Source organism: Eleutherodactylus coqui, chromosome 7 (genome assembly GCF_035609145.1).
Source record: "Eleutherodactylus coqui strain aEleCoq1 chromosome 7, aEleCoq1.hap1, whole genome shotgun sequence".
In the NCBI taxonomy this organism is placed as follows: domain Eukaryota; kingdom Metazoa; phylum Chordata; class Amphibia; order Anura; family Eleutherodactylidae; genus Eleutherodactylus; species Eleutherodactylus coqui.
In genome coordinates, this window is record NC_089843.1 from 203,885,512 (window position 1) to 203,904,328 (window position 18,817).

The following is an 18,817-nucleotide window of genomic DNA, read 5'->3' on the forward strand; positions in this document are numbered from 1 at the left end:
CTTATAAAAACTAAAAACAACACTATGCACCGCATTGCATTAATAAATCCCACGCGATTACATCGCCCGTGTGAAGCCGGCCGAAGGCTACTTTCACATGCAGCAGAAATAAATCTGCAATATTTCTGTAAGGAAAATCCAGCCTAATCCACATTGAAATCCTCACTGAATGCGTATGGAAACGCCATAAGCAATGTATTGCATACGGACAGCATATCATATGCAGCCTATACAAATGTATAGGCCTCACGATGTGTGGTACGCAGAGAAATAGAGCATGCTGCAATTTAACATATATAGTAAGTAAGTGGCTCCAAGCCGCATAATCCGGGCCGGCTTTTCCTGGAGTGACCAAAGTGAAGGGTGGGATGGTCACTCCCACGTACCAGGTGCGGCTGGTACCAGACCTTATAAAGCCTGGTCCTACAGGGCCTAGGGAGAGAGCTGAGACCTTTGCAGGTCTGAGAGTCCTGGCTGGCTGGCTGGCTGGCTGGCTGGCTGGCTGGCTGGCTGGCTGGCTGGCTGGCTGGCTGGCTGGCTGGCTGGCTGGCTGGCTGGCTGGCTGTGTGCAGGAGCCATTTGTTTACCAGTACGTAGACAGGGACGCTCCATGTATAGTAAGTGCTCGGACGAGCAGGATTTACGTTATGTTTGCCTGATGTTAAGGCCTGTATTTTGCTTTTGTTTGCTTGGAAATAAACCCAGGCGAAGCCTGGACTAAAGACTTTATCCTATGTGTCACTGTCTCTGACTGCTTATGCCCAGGTTGCTACCGATCCTAACCGCTATTCCCTCACAATACACACATACAGATGACAAGGAACGGTATAGTCAAGAGCTTGTCAAGGCTTGACAAAGACACCATACGCGAGTCGAAATGTCGCATGTTATCTTGACAACGAGGGAGTAAAAGATTCCTCCTCCTGGATGATTGTTTTTTGCACCATATACTGCTGCCCTTGCTCCTTTCTTCAAGGCACAGACATGTTGTGATTAATTTGTACTTAAAACAATACCAGAACAGAATGGCTTTTATTGACTCCATTCACCACATATCACACGTCAGTGCAATGCACGCGTAATACGCAGTGAAAAAACAGTCATGGACATGAGCCCAAATAGAACACTTACTATCTGCATATATTGATGCCAGATGTTTTGCCAATCAGAGCCGGCGCTCGATGAACCAATCACAGCCATTCATTGATTAACATCATTGAATGGCTGTGATTGGTTCATCGAGCCACGGCTTTTTTTTTCTTTAAATTAAACTTTATTGTACTTTTTTGACACTATTTTCTAGTCGCTGAGGCTAATTTCACGCATGAGAGTACAATATCACGCTCGCCAACATGCGATGTTCTTGTGGATGCGAGACGTTTCTGCGTTAAAAAGCCTCAGATCGTTTCAGGAAAGTATTGATAGCGGAGTGTTTCCTATTGTTTTCAATGGGAAACCTAGCATTGCACTCGCTCGCTGTGAAAGTAATGGACAATGCGTTCTGATGGAATGCCTAAAGATAGGACATGCCACAATTTTTTTTCCGCGCCGCAATGCCGCTTGGGGTTCATATTCGTGCGTCTTGCAACACGATGTGATCATTTGATTGCTATGATACAATCCTATGACAACAGCCTAGTTAGACTCTGCTGGAGGCGGGGCCTAAAATGACTGAACTGCTTCCCAAGATCAGAAGACCAGACTTTGCTTTCAATGGGATTTTAAAAAAGCAGGAAGTAAATGCTGCAGCTTCCATTCTGTCAGGTTTCATTTTTTTGGGGGAGAGAAAAATAACGCTGCCGACTGTTATTGTCACGTAAAAAACAAAACCCAACTGAACAGAAGCAAACTGAAGCCTTTCCGTATTTCTTGAAACGCCTTTGAACTCTATGGGGGGTGGGGTGAAATAGGATCAATTTTATTTCCGTTTCTCTCCTCCGAAAATGGAGCAGAGAGATGGAAACCCTGAACTGACCCTAACGCCGGCGTGAGAGCAGCCTTAAGCTACATTCAAACGGGCAAGAATCTCCCGCGAGTTTTCTGCGTTGCGAGACGCACAAAACTCGCATGAATATGAACTCCTTTCTTTTAAATGGACTTCCAGAGATGCTGCGTGGATACAAATTGCAGCATGTTCTATAGTTTGGCGTTCCCTCGGAACACCTAGACCATTGTTTTCAATGGGACCTTAAAAGATATTGCAAAGCCCGGGGGCAGCTGGGTGAAAGAAAACGGACCCCATTATAGTCAGTGGAGTCCGCTCGGAGTGGTTTAGTTGCATCCTAAGGGCTTATTCAGATGTGCGTATATCGGCCGGGTTTTCACGCCCAGCCGATATACGGTGTCCCTCTCTGCAGGGGGACGGATCGGGAGCAGTGCACTGAGCTCCCGCCTCTTGCCACTATTTGCAATGGGAGTGGGTGGAAATTAGCTCCGCCCCCATCCCATTGCAAACAGTGGCGAGCGGCAGAGAGGGGACTGGAGCTCAGTGCACTGCTCCAGGCCCGTCCCACCTCTTCACCCTGTAGAAAGGGACAGCGTATATCGGCCGGGCATAAAAAACCCGGCCGATATACGCACATCTGAATAAGCCCTAAGACTGAGACGTTCGGCCACGGCAATTCTTCTTTTCTGCTCACCGACCGGAGCTGGACAGCGGATTCTCCTCTGCAGGTGTTAAACCGCCCTACGGGCTTCTTCACACGCGCATAGTTTACCAGTATTTGTGAGCCCAGACCAGAAGTAGAGAGAAAGTATAATTTCATGCATTTCTTCCAGATTGTTGACCAGCTCCTGGTTTTGTTTCACAAAATACTGATGAGTAATACGCCCGTGTGAAGGGGCTCTAAGATCCATACCATTTTATTTTTCCTGCAGCGGAGCTGTGAGAGGGCTTGTTCTTTGCAGGAAGAGTTGCAGTTTTTATTGGCACCAATTTGAGGAAAAAAAAGGTGACTTTTGGATTGTTTTTTATTGCGCTTTTTGGAAGGCAAACAAAAAAATAGTAACTAGCATTTTTTAAATAAATATTTTCATTGTCTGAGTCATTAGGAATGCAGCAATACCTATTATGTGTTGCTTTTTTTTACATTTTGGGGGCATTTTATCTAAAAAGGCTTTTTTGTGAGAGGGAATTTATATTTTTTATCAAACTTTATTCAGGTGCGGGTCCTGCTCCAACGAGCAGATAATGGGGTGATGCAGAAGGTAAAGGGGCTGGAGATGTGTGCGGTATGGCGAGGTGGAAAGTGAGGAATGCTATATACATAGACAATGGTCAAATTGAGCCGTATAGTGGCTGAATTGCAGGGGGCAGTTCATGGTGGCTAGCAGGGATTGCAGTCAGTAGAACAGGGAGCATGTTATCAGGCGGAGAGCAGAGGGGTTTGGTTTAAGGGATACGGTATGCTTCCCTGAAGAGGTGTGTTTTTAGAGAATGCCGGACGTTTTGTGTGTCTGTGATAGTTTTGGGTAGGGCGTTGCAGAGGACTGGTGCTGCTCTGCAATCGTCTTGGAGACGGGAATGAGAGGTTCGAATTAAAGGAGCGCTTAATCTAATTTTATTAGCGGAGCGGAGGGCATGGCTTGGGTGGTGGTTTGAGGTGAGGGATGCAATGTAGGGCAGCGCGGTGCTATGGAGGGCTTTATGGATGAAGGTAGGGAGTTTGAATTGTATTCTGTATTTGACGGGCAGCCAGTGCAGTGACCGGCACAGGGCAGAGGCGTCCGAGTAGCGGCCGGACAGGAATATGAGCCTGGTTGCTACATTCAGGATGGATTGGAGAGGGTAGAGTCTGGTGTGTGTGTGTGTGTGTGTGTGTGTGTGTGGGGGGGGGGGGGGGGGGGGGGGGGGGCCCGATCAGCAACGAGTTGCAATAATCGAGCCAAGAGCAGATGAGGGCAACAATAAGCGTTTTTAGCGTGTCCACCGTGAGAAAAGAGCGAATTCTTGCGATGTTCTTGAGGTGCAGCTGACATGTTCGGGCAAGAGATTGGATATAGGGGGTAAAGGAGAAATAGGAGTCGAATATGACCCCAAGGCAGCGGGCATGCTGTCCGGGAGTTCTGGTGGTGCCACACACTGAGATGGCGATGTCAGGATGAGGTCAGTTAGTAGAGGATGGAAACACCAGTAGGTCTGTTTTTGAGAGTTTCAGTTTTAGGTAGAGAGAGGACATAGTTTTAGAGAGAGCGTACAGTCGGTGGCATTCTGAAGAATGGTGCTGTGATGTCATGGGAAGAGGTGTATAATTGGGTATCGGCAGCATAGATGGTACTGATAGCCAAATCTCCTGATGGTTTGTCCAATAGAGGCTGTGTAATTGGAGAAGAGGAGGGAACTGAGGACCGAGCCGAACAGTAAGGGGAAGAGGAGAGGTGGTAGAGCCAGCAAAGGATATGCTGAGTGAGCGGTCAGATAGGTAGGAGAACCAGGAGAGAGCAGTGTCCTTTAGGCCGATGGAGTGAAGCATACTGAGGAGGAGTTTGTGGTCAATAGTGTCAAACAATGCAGAGAGGTCGAGGAGGATCAGTAGAGAGTAGTCATCTCTCGATTTAGCCGTCAGGAGGTCGTTTGACACTTTTGTATGGGTAGTTTCTGTCATACTGTAGGGGCTCAATAAGAGAGTTTTCTGATAGCTTATAAGGCGAGAGTAAATAGTGATGAAGGGGAGGTTTGAGATGGGTCAGTAGTTGGCAGCATCGGTTGAGTCGGTTTCTTTAGCAGTGGGGATATAATGGCATGTTTAAATGAGGAGGGGAAAATGCCATAGGTCAGAGAGAGGTTGAATATAGTGGGGAGGTGGAAGATGACAATCGGGGAGAGGGATTGGAGGAGGTGTGAGGGTCACTAGCGCAGGTTTAAAAAAAGTTTTATTAATTAAAAAGATAATAAATGTTTCGCTGTGTACATACAAGTCTGATCTATCACAGGAACGCATTATTTACACTGTATGGTGAACGATGTCTACTCTTCGGAGTTATGGTTAGTTTTTAAGACGGACAAGGCTTGACTGATAAAGTGTAGATTTATTCTAGAAAGGTTTAGCAGTGCAATATAGCTATGTACAAAGATATACAAAAAAGGTTGTTACATGGGAGAATAAGGAAACATAATATGAATACACAGGACAGATTTTTAAAATAAACAGGGGAAAAAAAAAGAAAATACTGGATTTGGATATCGGTCCAATGTTCCAGAGTCACTGAAGCGAAGGAGACAGCCTTAGACTGAGGGCGTATCTCTGTAGTCTGACAAATGGGACTGGGGTCCCACATTATAAAGGGTCCCTCAGGACATTTCTTCCCCCGCCCCCTATGATGCCATTCAGGAGGGTTGGAGTCCTGTATCTCTTGTGGAAAAATCATAAATCCCCATTTTCAGTCATATCTCGGCGGGAGGACCTCTGATCTTGAATATTTTTAGCCATGATTTTACATACGGAGATGTATTTTCCCAGATATGAGGGTCTGGGTTTCGGACCTCAAAGCGTGTAGATGTGTTTTTTTTTTTGGTCTGGGCCACCTAATTCTGAAAATATATTTCATATCGGGCTAGGAATTTCATGCGCCCAAATATCCTTTAATAAAAGATTTTCTTCTGATGTGAAGTTGGGCACCAGGATGTCTGTGCGAACCATCCAAGGTGTCAATCCACGCCAGTAGGGGGCCTATTTAGCATCTCCTTGTCATTAGCCAGTTTATAGCCAGCAGGACAAAGCGTTTCCCATCCTCTTGTACATCAAAAGGCTTGCCAGATACAGAGGAGGGGGAGATTAGAACTTCGGCGCGAGACAAACCCAATGCATGTGTTAAAAAAAAAAAATGTTTAGTACTTACCCGAATCCCCGCGCTGCGGCGACTTCTTTCTTACCTTAGCAAGATGGCCGCCGGGATCTTCACCCACGATGCACCGCGGGTCTTCTCCCATGGTGCACCGTGGGCTCTGTGCGGTCCATTGCCGATTCCAGCCTCCTGATTGGCTGGAATCGGCACATGTGACGGGGCGGAGCTACGAGGACCAGCTCTCTGGCACGAGCGGCCCCATTCACCAGGGAGAAGACCGGACTGCGCAAGCGCGTCTAATCGGGCGATTAGACGCTGAAATTAGACACCATGGAGACGAGGACGCTAGCAACGGAGCAGGTAAGTGAATAACTTCTGTATGGCTCATATTTAATGCACGATGTACATTACAAAGTGCATTAATATGGCCATACAGAAGTGTATAGACCCACTTGCTTTCGCGGGACAACCCCTTTAATATCTCTTTAAATGACAAACGTCATCAGGAGAGAAAAAAAATTACATGCCACAAATGCGATTTTTTTTAGGCACTTGATCTCCAACAAAAAAAAAATCTAATAAAAAGCGATCAAAAAGTCACGTGTACTCCAGAATGGTGCCAACTGAAACTACAGGACGTCTAGCAAAATACAAGCCCTCATACAAGTAGACTGACAGAAAAATGAAAAGGTCATGGCGGCGGAAGATAAACAATCTTTGGAAAAAAAATTAAATTTTTTTGTAAGTAGTACAGCAAAAAGAAAAATTTAGTATCACTGTGATCGTACCGACCCACAGAATAACGCGTTCATGTCATTCGTGCTGCAGAGTGTACACTGTAGCCCCCCCCCCCCTGCACACACAGATGGCAGAATCTTATTTTTTTTCCATTTCACTCCACTTACAATTTTTTTTTCATTACGCTAAATAAAACCATTGAAACATACAACTCTTCCCACAACAAACAAGCCATCAGACATCTACTTTCATGGATCAATAGAACAGTTATAATTTTTTTTTTTAAGTAGGGAGTAGAGATGAGCGAACATACTCGGTAAGGGCGATTTCGCAATCGAGCACCGCGATTTTCGAGTACTTCACTACTCGGGTGAAAAGTACTTGGGTGCGCTATGGGGTGGGGGGTAGCAGCGGGGAACAGGGGGGAGCTCTCTCTCTCTCCCTCTCCCCCCCACTCCCCTCTGCAACCCCCCGCTCACCCACAGCGCACTCGAGTACTTTTCACTCGAGTAGTGAAGTACTCGAAAATCGCGGTGCTCGATTGCGAAATCGCCTTACCGAGTATGTTCGCTCATCTCTAGTAGGGAGTAAAAGCTGAAAAGAAAAAAGGCTAGCATCCTGAAGGGGTTAAAAGATGCAACACGTACCAAAAAACAAGCCCTCATACGGCTATGTCAGTTGTGGTCTTGAAGGGAAAAAAATAGGCTGGTCACTAAGGGGTTAAAAGCTGATTGGTGAGGCCTTAAAAAGACATACTGGTGGTCACTAGCTGGTACATACCTGTCTGTGTGTTTTAGAGGGTAGAAACAGAAGCCCACCATGTGATTTAACCCTTTGAAAACACTTATTTCAATCAGTACCAAGCATGCATCCAGGCGCTTTGATGGAAGTTTTACACCCAAGACCCCCTTCGGACTGGGCTGGAGCAGGCTGTATGTGGGACTGCAGTGTGGATGAAGTGGTCCGAGTCCTTTAACCCTTTGAATCAGCCTCCCAGTATTCTCCTTTATCATTGACCCTCTACCTCATTTCTGTAGGGTAACTGCCTGCTCCAACTTTGTCAGGAACATGGGAGAACCGCCCGCTCCCACCTAGTCAGGGACCTGTGTGGGAGCTGCCTGCTCCCACCTAGTCAGGGACCTGTGTGGGAGCTGCCTGCTCCCACCTAGTCAGGGACCTGTGTGGGAGCTGCCTGCTCCCACCTAGTCAGGGACCTGTGTGGGAGCTGCCTGCTCGCGCCCAGTCAGGGACCTGTGTGGGAACTACCTGCTCGCGCCCAGTCAGGGACCTGTGTGAGAGCTGCCTGCTCGCGCCCAGTCAGGGACCTGTGTGGTAACTGCCTGCTCGCGCCCAGTCAGGGACCTGTGTGGGAGCTGCCTGCTCGCGCCCAGTCAGGGACCTGTGTGGTAACTGCCTGCTCGCGCCCAGTCAGGGACCTGTGTGGGAGCTGCCTGCTCGCGCCCAGTCAGGGACCTGCGTGGGAACTACCTGCTCGCGCCCAGTCAGGGACCTGTGTGGGAGCTGCCTGCTCGCGCCCAGTCAGGGACCTGCGTGGGAACTACCTGCTCGCGCCCAGTCAGGGACCTGTGTGGGAGCTGCCTGCTCGCGCCCAGTCAGGGACCTGCGTGGGAACTACCTGCTCGCGCCCAGTCAGGGACCTGTGTGGGAGCTGCCTGCTCGCGCCCAGTCAGGGACCTGCGTGGTAACTACCTGCTCGCGCCCAGTCAGGGACCTGCGTGGGAACTGCCTGCTCGCGCCCAGTCAGGGACCTGTGTGGGAGCTGCCTGCTCGCGCCCAGTCAGGGACCTGCGTGGTAACTACCTGCTCGCGCCCAGTCAGGGACCTGTGTGGGAACTGCCTGCTCGCGCCCAGTCAGGGACCTGCGTGGGAACTGCCTGCTCGCGCCCAGTCAGGGACCTGCGTGGGAACTGCCTGCTCGCGCCCAGTCAGGGACCTGTGTGGGAACTGCCTGCTCGCGCCCAGTCAGGGACCTGCGTGGGAACTGCCTGCTCGCGCCCAGTCAGGGACCTGTGTGCGAACTGCCTGCTCGCGCCCAGCCAGGGACCTGCGTGGGAGCTGCCTGCTCGCGCCCAGTCAGGGACCTGCGTGGGAGCTGCCTGCTCGCGCCCAGTCAGGGACCTGCGTGGGAGCTGCCTGCTCGCGCCCAGTCAGGGACCTGCGTGGGAGCTGCCTGCTCGCGCCCAGTCAGGGACCTGCGTGGGAGCTGCCTGCTCGCGCCCAGTCAGGGACCTGCGTGGGAGCTGCCTGCTCGCGCCCAGTCAGGGACCTGCGTGGGAGCTGCCGGCTCGCGCCCAGTCAGGGACCTGCGTGGGAGCTGCCTGCTCGCGCCCAGTCAGGGACCTGCGTGGGAGCTGCCTGCTCGCGCCCAGTCAGGGACCTGCGTGGGAGCTGCCTGCTCGCGCCCAGTCAGGGACCTGCGTGGGAGCTGGCTGCTCGCGCCCAGTCAAGGACCTGCGTGGGAGCTGCGTGCTCGCGCCCAGTCAGGGACCTGTGTGGGAGCTGCCTGCTGGCGCCCAGTCAGGGACCTGTGTGGAAGCTGCCCGCTCGCGCCAAGTCAGGGACATGTGGGGCTCGTTTCCCACCCTCGCAGTCAGGGACCAGTGAGGACTGTGAGGTAACTGCCCGCTCCCACCCGTCAGGGACCTGTGAGGACTGTGAGGTAACTGCCCGGTCTGGCCCATCAGGAACCTGTGAGGTCCGTTCCCCGCCCACTCTGCCATGTCAGGAACCTGTGGGGACTTTAAAGGGACCGCCCGCTCTGCCCTGTGAGGGACCTGTGAGGTCTGTTCCCCACCTGCTTCGCCCATCAGGGACCTGTGAGGTAACTGCCTGCTCCCGCCTGTTAGGGACCTGTGTGGGCTGTGAGCGAACTGCCCGCTCCCTCCGGTCAGGGACCTGTGAGGGAATCGCCCGCCCCGTCAGGTACCTGTGAGGACTGCAAGGGAACCACCCACCCTGTCAGGGACCTGTGAGGTAACTGCCCGCTCTGCCCTGTCAGGGACCTGTAAGGTAACTGACCGCTCCCACTTGTCAGGGACCTGTGAGGGTACCGTCCGCTCTGTCAGGGACCTGTGAGGTAACTGCCCGCACTGCCCTGTCAGGGACCTGTAGGGTAACTAACTGCTCCCACCAGTCAGGGACCTGTGAGGACAGTGAGGTAACTGACCGCTTCAACCCCGTCAGGAACCTGTGAGGACTGTGAGTTAACTAACTGCCCGCTCTGCCCCGTCAGGGACTTGTGAGGTAACTGCCAGCTTCCACCCATCAGGGACTGTGAGGTAGCTGCCCGCTCGGCCCCGTCATGGACCTGTGAGGTAACTGCCCGCTCTACCCCATCATGGACCTGTGAGGTAGCTGCCCGCTCTACCCCATCATGGACCTGTGAGGTAGCTGCCCGCTCTACCCCATCATGGACCTGTGAGGTAACTGCCCGCTCTACCCCATCATGGACCTGTCAGGGCTATGAGGTAACCGCCCACTCCGCCCTGTCAGGGACCTGTGAGGACTGCGAGGGAACCGCCCGCCTCGTCAGGGACCTGTGAGGGCCGCTCCCCGCCCGCGCTGTCAGTTTCCTGGGCGGGCCGGAGGAGGGGCTGGCAGCGGCCGCGGCAGCAGGAGGAGGAGGAGGTTTTTGGCCTCTGAATGGATGAACTTCGGATTCTCCTCTTCCGTTTCCAGCACTTGAGCAGCCCGAGAGAGCGAGAACTAGTGAGCGGCCCGGGGCGGAGGAGTGCGGGAGCCCGTGTAACTGACAGATGGGCACCGTGGCCGGCGGGCAGCGCATGGGGCACCGGCTGGTCTGCAGCTCGTCCACGCTCCCCGGCTGTTGGGCACAGATGTGAGCGCTGGTGCTGCAGAGCCGCTGTATGTAGCCGTGCCCGCCGCTGTGTGCCAGCAGCCTTTGTGTGTGCCAGCCCTGTGATTGGTCCTGCCTGCTGAGGGTGCCAGGGAGCCCTGACTCTGCCAGTCCTGCTGGTGCCGGAGGAGGTGAAGACACCATGAAGAAGTTCTCTCGGATGCCCAAATCAGAAAGTGGTGGAGGAGGCGGCTGTGGACCGAGCCTTGGCACCGGATCATCCGGAAATTTTGTCAGCGGCGGGGTGACAGTGGGCAGAGGGTTCACCGTTGGGCGCCACCAAGTCACCGTGGAAGAGCCGCTGGCAGAAGGTAACCCCATTCTGCATTTCTTAATTGTCGTTACTTGTATATTGAAGCCTAGAGGATCCGTGCGTCTGTCCGCGTTCACATCCGCGTCGGAGCTTCCGCCGCAAATCTGACGCAAAACACCGGAAGAAATAGCGCTGCGCTTTGTTTCGGGAATCTGAGCGGAAACTGAGCGGACCCCCGTTGTAGTCAGTGGGGTCCGCTCTGTGCTGCTCGGTTCTGTCATGTGACCCCGCGGCCTGGGATTCCCGTTTTCCTGCTCCCCGAATAGAACCCCGAGCGCAGATGTGAGAGCCGCCGGATGCCGCGGACGCGCCTGCGCTGGCGTCCATTCAGGGTGTCCGTCTGTCTGCTCCTTGTCTGGAGAAGAGAAAAATTGGAGTAAAACAGAAAAAAAAAATGATCGGTTTTCAATGGGATTTAACCATTCCCCCCCAAAAAATGGAATGCAAATAATGAGGTTTTCGACCGCTCTCACAGATGACCGCAGCGCTTTGCCGCGATTTTACCTTCGCTCTCAGCCACAGCTCCCTGCGGCCGACGGCGTGTTTTCGCGCACCCCATCGTTATGATGGGTGATGAGGTGCGCTGAACAGACCAAGGTAGAGCAGACGGCGCTTGTAAATCGCAGAGCTGGAAAGCGCCATCCAGCGCCGTGGTGGAACACGTGTCTGCGAGGCGCCATTGATTTGAATAGGAGCGTTACAGTTTACATATATTATACGCTCGCGGTAAGAGCGCCCGTGGGAGGGGCCTGAGTCCGCTCCTATTCTGGCAGGTTTCTGTACTTTTTACTTTTTTGGATGGAAAAATAACGCTGCGGACTGCGCTAATTTCCACTCCAAAAAAACGGATGCGGAACGGAAGCGAAGTGAAGCCTTCCCTTTATTCTCTAAATCCTATTGAAATGAATGCCGAAAACCAGATCTGTTCCTTTCAGTTTTATTTTAGTTCTCTCCCCCCCCCCCCCCCACTCCCCCCAGAGAGGGAGCGCAGAGCTGTAAACCCTGAGCCGCCCGGGCGCCGCGTGCCTCCGCCTCGCAGCTGTCCCATCCAGCATGTCACGTTCCATCTAAGTAATATTTGGCTTCGGTGTGGCCACGGACGGGTAGTGTACCCCACTATACTGTCCTATGGCTACAGCAGACTGACGCTAAAGCCAGAGAGTGCGACACACGCCCCTGAGTAGGTGACTGTACCCCAGAGAATACCACCGCGGCCGGCTCTGCCCAACGTAGTAGGAAGTCAAACCTAGGATTAAAGGCATTTTATATGTTGGCATACGTGAGACCAAAGTCACAGTATGTAGCTTTGGGTAGCGGCATGAATTCCACTTTACTAGCCCATTCAGGGAGCAGAAAAGGGGAATCCCTGTGGCCGTACGGAACCGAATAGCTCCTGCCGGGCACCATTGGCTATAGTGGGTTCTGCCTGCTTTCGTCTCAGCTGCCCGGTTTTGAGATGGAAGGAAAAGCCCTGCATTCAGCGCTCTCTTCTCCGGTGTCTTCAGCCGCTGGGGACCATCGCTGTCGGTGGAGGGTTCTTCCTTACATATGTGTCTTTGTATTTGGAGTGTATGGATGAGTTCTACATCCCGGGGTCGCCACTGACTTATGTGGAGCTCCCCTACTGGGGACTGTGTAAGCCAACCCCGCTGACCCTCACTTGAGCCTCGATGTATCTTACAGAATTGTGATCTTGTAGTTCAGCAGTTTCATACTACAGTGATATCTGGACTCCGTTTTATTGCTTTGCCTTGTTGCGGAATGTTCTGCAAGAATGTTGCGAAATTTGCTTTCTCCCAGAATGTTCCACAAGGTACGGATCTTCTTAATGACAATGACCGAGTTCTACTGGCAACTCCATATCAAAATCCGTATTTAGCTGTTTGGGATTTTGGAGCGTAATTCCACAACGTACTTGCGGAATAATTCCACTTGCGTGAAAACACCGTTGGGTCGTGTTCGCGTTTGAGAGATTTGTCGTAACGAAATCGGCTAGGGGTGTTTTTTTTTTTTTGTTTTAAAGAAACGTTGTGTTTTTGCCTCGGATCCACGTACAGATGGGCCCCACTGCAATTAAATGGCGCTAATCCGCAGCTATTCCATGTGGAATCTGCGTCAGTAAGACTGGGAGTACACAGTGACTTGGGCCACGACTAAAGATCCCTGTGACCCCTGTCACCTCGCAGTCATTGGATTCAATAGGGTTGCAGTGCAACTCGCTAATTGCCACCACCAGAAGATTACAAAAAAAAAAGCACCCAGGCCATCCCACGGACGAGGCCATCCCACGGACGAGGCCATCCCACGGACGAGGCCATCCCACGGACATGAGTTTGGTTGAAATTGTCGACATTCACACATTCATCAACTTTAGTCTGTGTAGCAGCACCTCTTGGAGAAGCCCGTTAGCCTTCCTTTATACACACAAGGTTTGTTTATTTGTTTTTTCTAGCGTGTTTAAAAAAGAAACAAACAAAAACCCCAAAAAACAAACGTCCTCGTTTTTTTTTAAGCGTGTTCAGCTGGGGGCTTTACTCATACATGATGTGTCTTATTCATGCGCTTCTCCCAGTCCTGTAGTAAAACCCATGTGAAAACAAAAAGTTTGAAAAAAGTTACACCCAATGCACGCTGCATTTAGAAAATAATATATGAAACGTGACCGAAAAAAACATTAAAAAATCTGCCCACCTTGCAGTGCGTTGTATATACTAATATTGGATCTGCATAAGGGTGGAATCAGACGACCGTATATCAGCTCGGTTTTCACGCCGAGCCGATATACGGTGTCCTTGTCAGCAGGGGGGGGAGGATGGAAGAGCCAGGAACTGAGCTCCTGCCCCCTCTCCGCCTCCTCTCCACCCCTCTGCCCTATTTGCAATGAAAGGAGGCGGGGGTGTGGCTAAGTTGGGAGAATTAGCCCCGCCCCTGTCCGCCTCTCCTCATCGCAAATAGTGCAGAGGGGCGGAGAGTGGGCGGGAGCTCAGTTCCTGCTCCCGCCTCTTCCAGCCTCCTCCCTGCAGAGATAGATGACATATATCGGCTGGGCGTGAAAACCCAGCCGAAATACGTTCGTGTGAATCCAGCCTAAAAATTGCATGGATCACGAGTGAGGAATCGCCCCAAAAAAGGACATGCAGCGATCATTCAATCTCTCAGCATCGCTCATGTGACTAAACACATTGAAATCAATGTGTTATTAACACGCATGCGTTCCGTCTATATCGCTATTGATGGAACCTGCGGATATGGCCGATGGGGAATCGGGGCCAGCATACCTCAGGGGACGGTCATGCATGTTGTATGACGGAGACATCCCCCTTTTGATGAGCCTTGTTGCTGCAACTATAAGAGTCCAGGAGGCAGACCCTTACTATGTAGTGGTGCCCGTCCGCTCGTCTCGGAATGTCTCACCAGCGCCCCTCTGCGCTCAGTGCTGCCCCTGCTGTCCACTCATCGGTACTTCAGGTTGTAAAGCAACTCGGAGAAACTTGTATTGATTTTTATCTTCTTAGCACAAATCTGATTGGCCAAGTATAACAGCCAGAGTCTTACCTTCTGTGACATTAGCAGCTTTCCTTCTATTAGGGAAGGTTGCCAGTTTATCACTTTCAGCCATTTTCTAGGAAATAACACAGAAATTTCCAAAACATTGTAATTGCTTAATTTTGCTGTATCTTTAGAGTCTTCGCAGGCTGAAAGGGAAACTCCAGTGATTTTCCAACTCTGAGTGTTCATTAGCTGCTCCTTCAGACGTCCTCATAAATATGGTTTTAGACTCAAAGACGTGGACTGCAGCTGCTGAATGAGGCCGCGCATTACCCAAGCCACTGGTGAAGGCGGCCATGATGACCCCTCGCTGATCCGCACAATTAGCGGCAGGGGACTGGCAGGAGATTTGGTGGCCCACATGGGCGTGTGTCAAGTCACTTGGCCTTCGATTCTCACAAATAATGTCCCATCTGATGTGTACCGTATACCCCTGAATAAAGTGGCATCTGTGGAATGCTCATTAGTTTGTAAAAGTGGAGTGTAAAGGCTCATTGTTTGGACAATATTTAACCCTTTCCTGACATGCGCTATACATAAACTGTGCACATCGGGTGTCTGTGTATGGCGCGGGCTTAGAAATAGAACCCATGCAATACATGTTGGATGTCGGTCATCTTTGACAGCCGACATCTGCGCACAAGAGCTATGATCAAAGATAATACCGATTGCATCTGTTAAAACGGCTGTACGAATTAAGACTTGTGTTAAAATGACTTCCCAATGGCAGAAACCTAAGAAAGAACTGATATTTCTCTCTACTTTCTGCTTGTCTCGCGCTTGCGGCTCCTGGTCTATCTGTGAACTAATGTTTCCAGGCTACAGTCAGCCTGTGCCATCCTATAAACAGGCTGCTGCAGCCAATGATCACTGAGCTCTGTCATTGGCTGTAGCAGGGGGTTTACAGGACGTCACAGGCTGCTGCAGCCAATGATCACTGCGCTCTGTCATTGGCTGTAGCAGGGGGTTTACAGGACGTCACAGGCTGCTGCAGTCAGTGATCACTGAGCCCTGTCATTGGCTGTAGCAGGGGGTTTACAGGACATCACAGGCTGCTGCAGTCAGTGATCACTGAGCTCTGTCATTGGCTGTAGCAGGGGGTTTACAGGACGTCACAGGCTGCTGCAGCCAATGATCACTGCGCTCTGTCATTGGCTGTAGCAGGGGGTTTACAGGACGTCACAGGCTGCTGCAGTCAGTGATCACTGAGCCCTGTCATTGGCTGTAGCAGGGGGTTTACAGGACGTCACAGGCTGCTGTAGTCAGTGATCACTGAGCCCTGTCATTGGCTGTAGCAGGGGGTTTACAGGACGTCACAGGCTGCTGCAGCCAATGATCACTGAGCTCTGTCATTGGCTGTAGCAGGGGGTTTACAGGACGTCACAGGCTGCTGCAGCCAATGATCACTGAGCCCTATCATTGGCTGTAGCAGGGTGTTTACAGGACATCACAGGCTGCTGCAGTCAGTGATCACTGAGCCCTGTCATTGGCTGTAGCAGGGGGTTTACAGGACATCACAGGCTGCTGCAGTCAGTGATCACTGAGCCCTGTCATTGGCTGTAGCAGGGGGTTTACAGGACGTCACAGGCTGCTGCAGTCAGTGATCACTGAGCCCTGTCATTGGCTGTAGCAGGGGGTTTACAGGACGTCACAGGCTGCTGCAGTGAGTGATCACTGAGCTCTGTCATTGGCTGTAGCAGGGGGTTTACAGGACGTCACAGGCTGCTGCAGTCAGTGATCACTGAGCCCTGTCATTGGCTGTAGCAGGGGGTTTACAGGACGTCACAGGCTGCTGCAGTGAGTGATCACTGAGCTCTGTCATTGGCTGTAGCAGGGGGTTTACAGGACGTCACAGGCTGCTGCAGTCAGTGATCACTGAGCCCTGTCATTGGCTGTAGCAGGGGGTTTACAGGACGTCACAGGCTGCTGCAGTGAGTGATCACTGAGCCCTATCATTGGCTGTAGCAGGGGGTTTACAGGACGTCACAGGCTGACTGCAGCTTGTAAATGAAAGGTTATCACACACACACACAAAAAAGGTGCAATTGCCTTTTTTCCCCACTTCTACATTTTTTGTAGTGGAATTCCACGCACGAATTTTGCCCATTAGCAGGCAACTTCCACATGTGGATCCGTGCCAAAAATCATGTAAAAAAAAAAAAGATATGGATTTTGACACTTTTTAAATATTTTTTTTATTTTTTTTTAAGGCGGAATTCGCGCAGAAGATTCTAAGGTGAATTCTGCCGTGTGCACATGGCCTCAGACGTTCACCTCTAGTATTTTCTATTTGCTGGATCCACTTCATGCTTTGGCTTACAAACTGCATGAATCCCCCCCTGGGCTTCATTCACACAGGATGTAAACTCTCAGGTTCTTATACGTTTTCAAACGTGGATCTCATAGTTTAATCCGTGGCAGAACTTCAAGGCCGAGACTTGGGGGTTCTTCAACAGATTTTCATGTGGACCCGCACATGGATTTACGCCTGTCAACTGAGCAAACCCGCCTGTGGCATCCCAATATGGTTATTGAATGAAAACGCACCAGAATCCGACACCTCAAAGTGTCGAAAACGCAGAAATAAAACGGGTTCAATTTGCGCCAGAAAAGTCTTCTATCTTCAGTAGTAAATCTGCCTCCCTGCCTTGTAGTTAGTTGGGGCTTACAGTGATTGGTCCAACCACAGATAGCCTCGGGGGGTGCTTTATATCACGCTAGATTCTTTTGGTAGCAGCCTTTTGTTTTTCGAGAAGGACTTCTCCATATAGGACTCTATGAGCAGCCTTCAGGTCTGTGTGTTAACATGTTGGACTTTCTAGCCGTTCTGTGTGTCGTGTGCCTCTGCTACATAGTTGCATGTACCATCATATTATCAGGAATTCTAGAAAAAAGTAACTGTTTTCTCTGTTGCCATCCTTGCCTTGAAGCTCCGCGCTGCTGATACATTGTGTCATTGTGCATGTAACTTTGTATGTTCCAGCAGAACGTTTTTTGTTAGATTCATTGCTTTTTGGGAATCTGTTGATAAAAAGGACACGGTGAAATAAGCATTGAAAAATGTGAGGTCACTTCGAAAAGGGCATTCGTGTAGAGCTCGGCGCAGACCTCCAGTCCTCAGATATGGCTGTTTCCAGCGCAGGCTTCCATTGTTCATCGTCCTTTTGTTGCACTTTTTCTTCCTGTGTTTAATAATTGTATTACTAATTCATAACAACCTCTAAACTGATGGGAGTCGTGTGTGCCGTCATCAAACTGCAAAGGCTTTATACTTGGTGCAATTAAAAGCTTGATTGATATACAAATGCTTCAGCGATTCATAGCTTTACAGGTGGAGCGTTAGTCTTGAAAAGTTTCTAAATAGTGTTTTTTTTTTTTTTCGTTTTTTTTTTGGAACCATTGCTAAGGTAGATTTCATAACTTATGGCAGCGTTTCCCAGCCAGGGTTCTGAGGGGGTCTGGTTAGGGGTTCCCTTGCGAAATGGCAACATCCGTCACTTTTACAGTTTGCATATGAGATAATGGAAGCGGAAGTCCTAGAAAGTAGTTTTTTTTTGTTTTTTTTTAAGGATTCCGTCATGATAAAAAGGTTTTTGAAAAAAAAATTATAATAATTTGCACATCGCAGAGTGAGCATGTTGCGATTTATTTCTTCTCGCAACATAACATCAATAAAACATCGCTAATGTGAAGGAAACCATTGAAAAGCATTGGTTTTACAAACATGCATTTTCTTGCACTATCGCATTGCCGTAAAATTGCGCGATTTTTTTATTTTTTATTTTTTTTTCCATCCGTGTGAAACTGGCCTCAACTGGTGCTGTTTGTTGCAAATGTCACATAAATCTTGCTGACTGCTCCTTCCTAGTTTTCAGGAAACTACAGAAGCTTCCCCAAAACTCTGCTCGTCGGCTAAATGGGTGACCATGTAATAAATGGATGAATAGCCGGGGTGAGTCTGTCGGCATGAGCTGCCCTTCTTACTTAGTGGGTCTACACTCCGATAGATGGGAGTCTGCAGCCCCCCCCCCCCCCCCCCCAGCTTCTAAGACCTCCACATCCCATAATAGAACATATGGACAGGGATTGTCTTCCCCCACCTTTTTAAAGAGATTGTCCAGGTTTAAGGCATTTTTTTAATAATTGACCCAGGCCTGTTAAAACAGCAAAGCCAGCAATCCTGCATGTCCTCTGCCCCGGCGATGCAGCGCTGCGGCCCCCTGGTCCTCCCAGTCTTTGCTTTCAGACGTCTTACACCTGTCTGCTACAGTCAGTTGGAGGCCGCTGCGGTCATCTGCCTTCACATCATGCCAACCCGCATCTGAGCAGTGATGCCAGGAGAACGCTGTGACTGGGTGCAGCAGGTAGGTGGTAGCAAGGCTAGGAAGACGGTGCAGCTGCAGCACTGGATCACTGGGGACAGGATGGGTAAGTACCACTGGCTTTATTGATTTTAACAGGCCTGGATCAGCTTTTACAAAGTTGCCTCGTACCCGGACAACCCCTTTAAGGGGGTACAGACTAACCTTTTTAAATGTAATGTACATCATCACAAT

The 18,817-nt window shown here is 50.5% G+C and overlaps 1 protein-coding gene across 1 annotated transcript in view; it reads left to right on the top strand.

The window, feature by feature from the left end:
- Positions 1-10,128: 10,128 nt before the first annotated feature.
- Positions 10,129-18,817, top strand: part of BMP2K (BMP2 inducible kinase) — a 162,805-nt gene continuing 154,116 nt past the window's right edge. Inside the window, exon 1 of the mRNA XM_066574245.1 lies at positions 10,129-10,710. Within this exon, the coding sequence (XP_066430342.1) occupies positions 10,542-10,710 (169 nt within the window). The 5' untranslated portion in view covers positions 10,129-10,541. The remainder of the gene's footprint in view (positions 10,711-18,817) is intronic.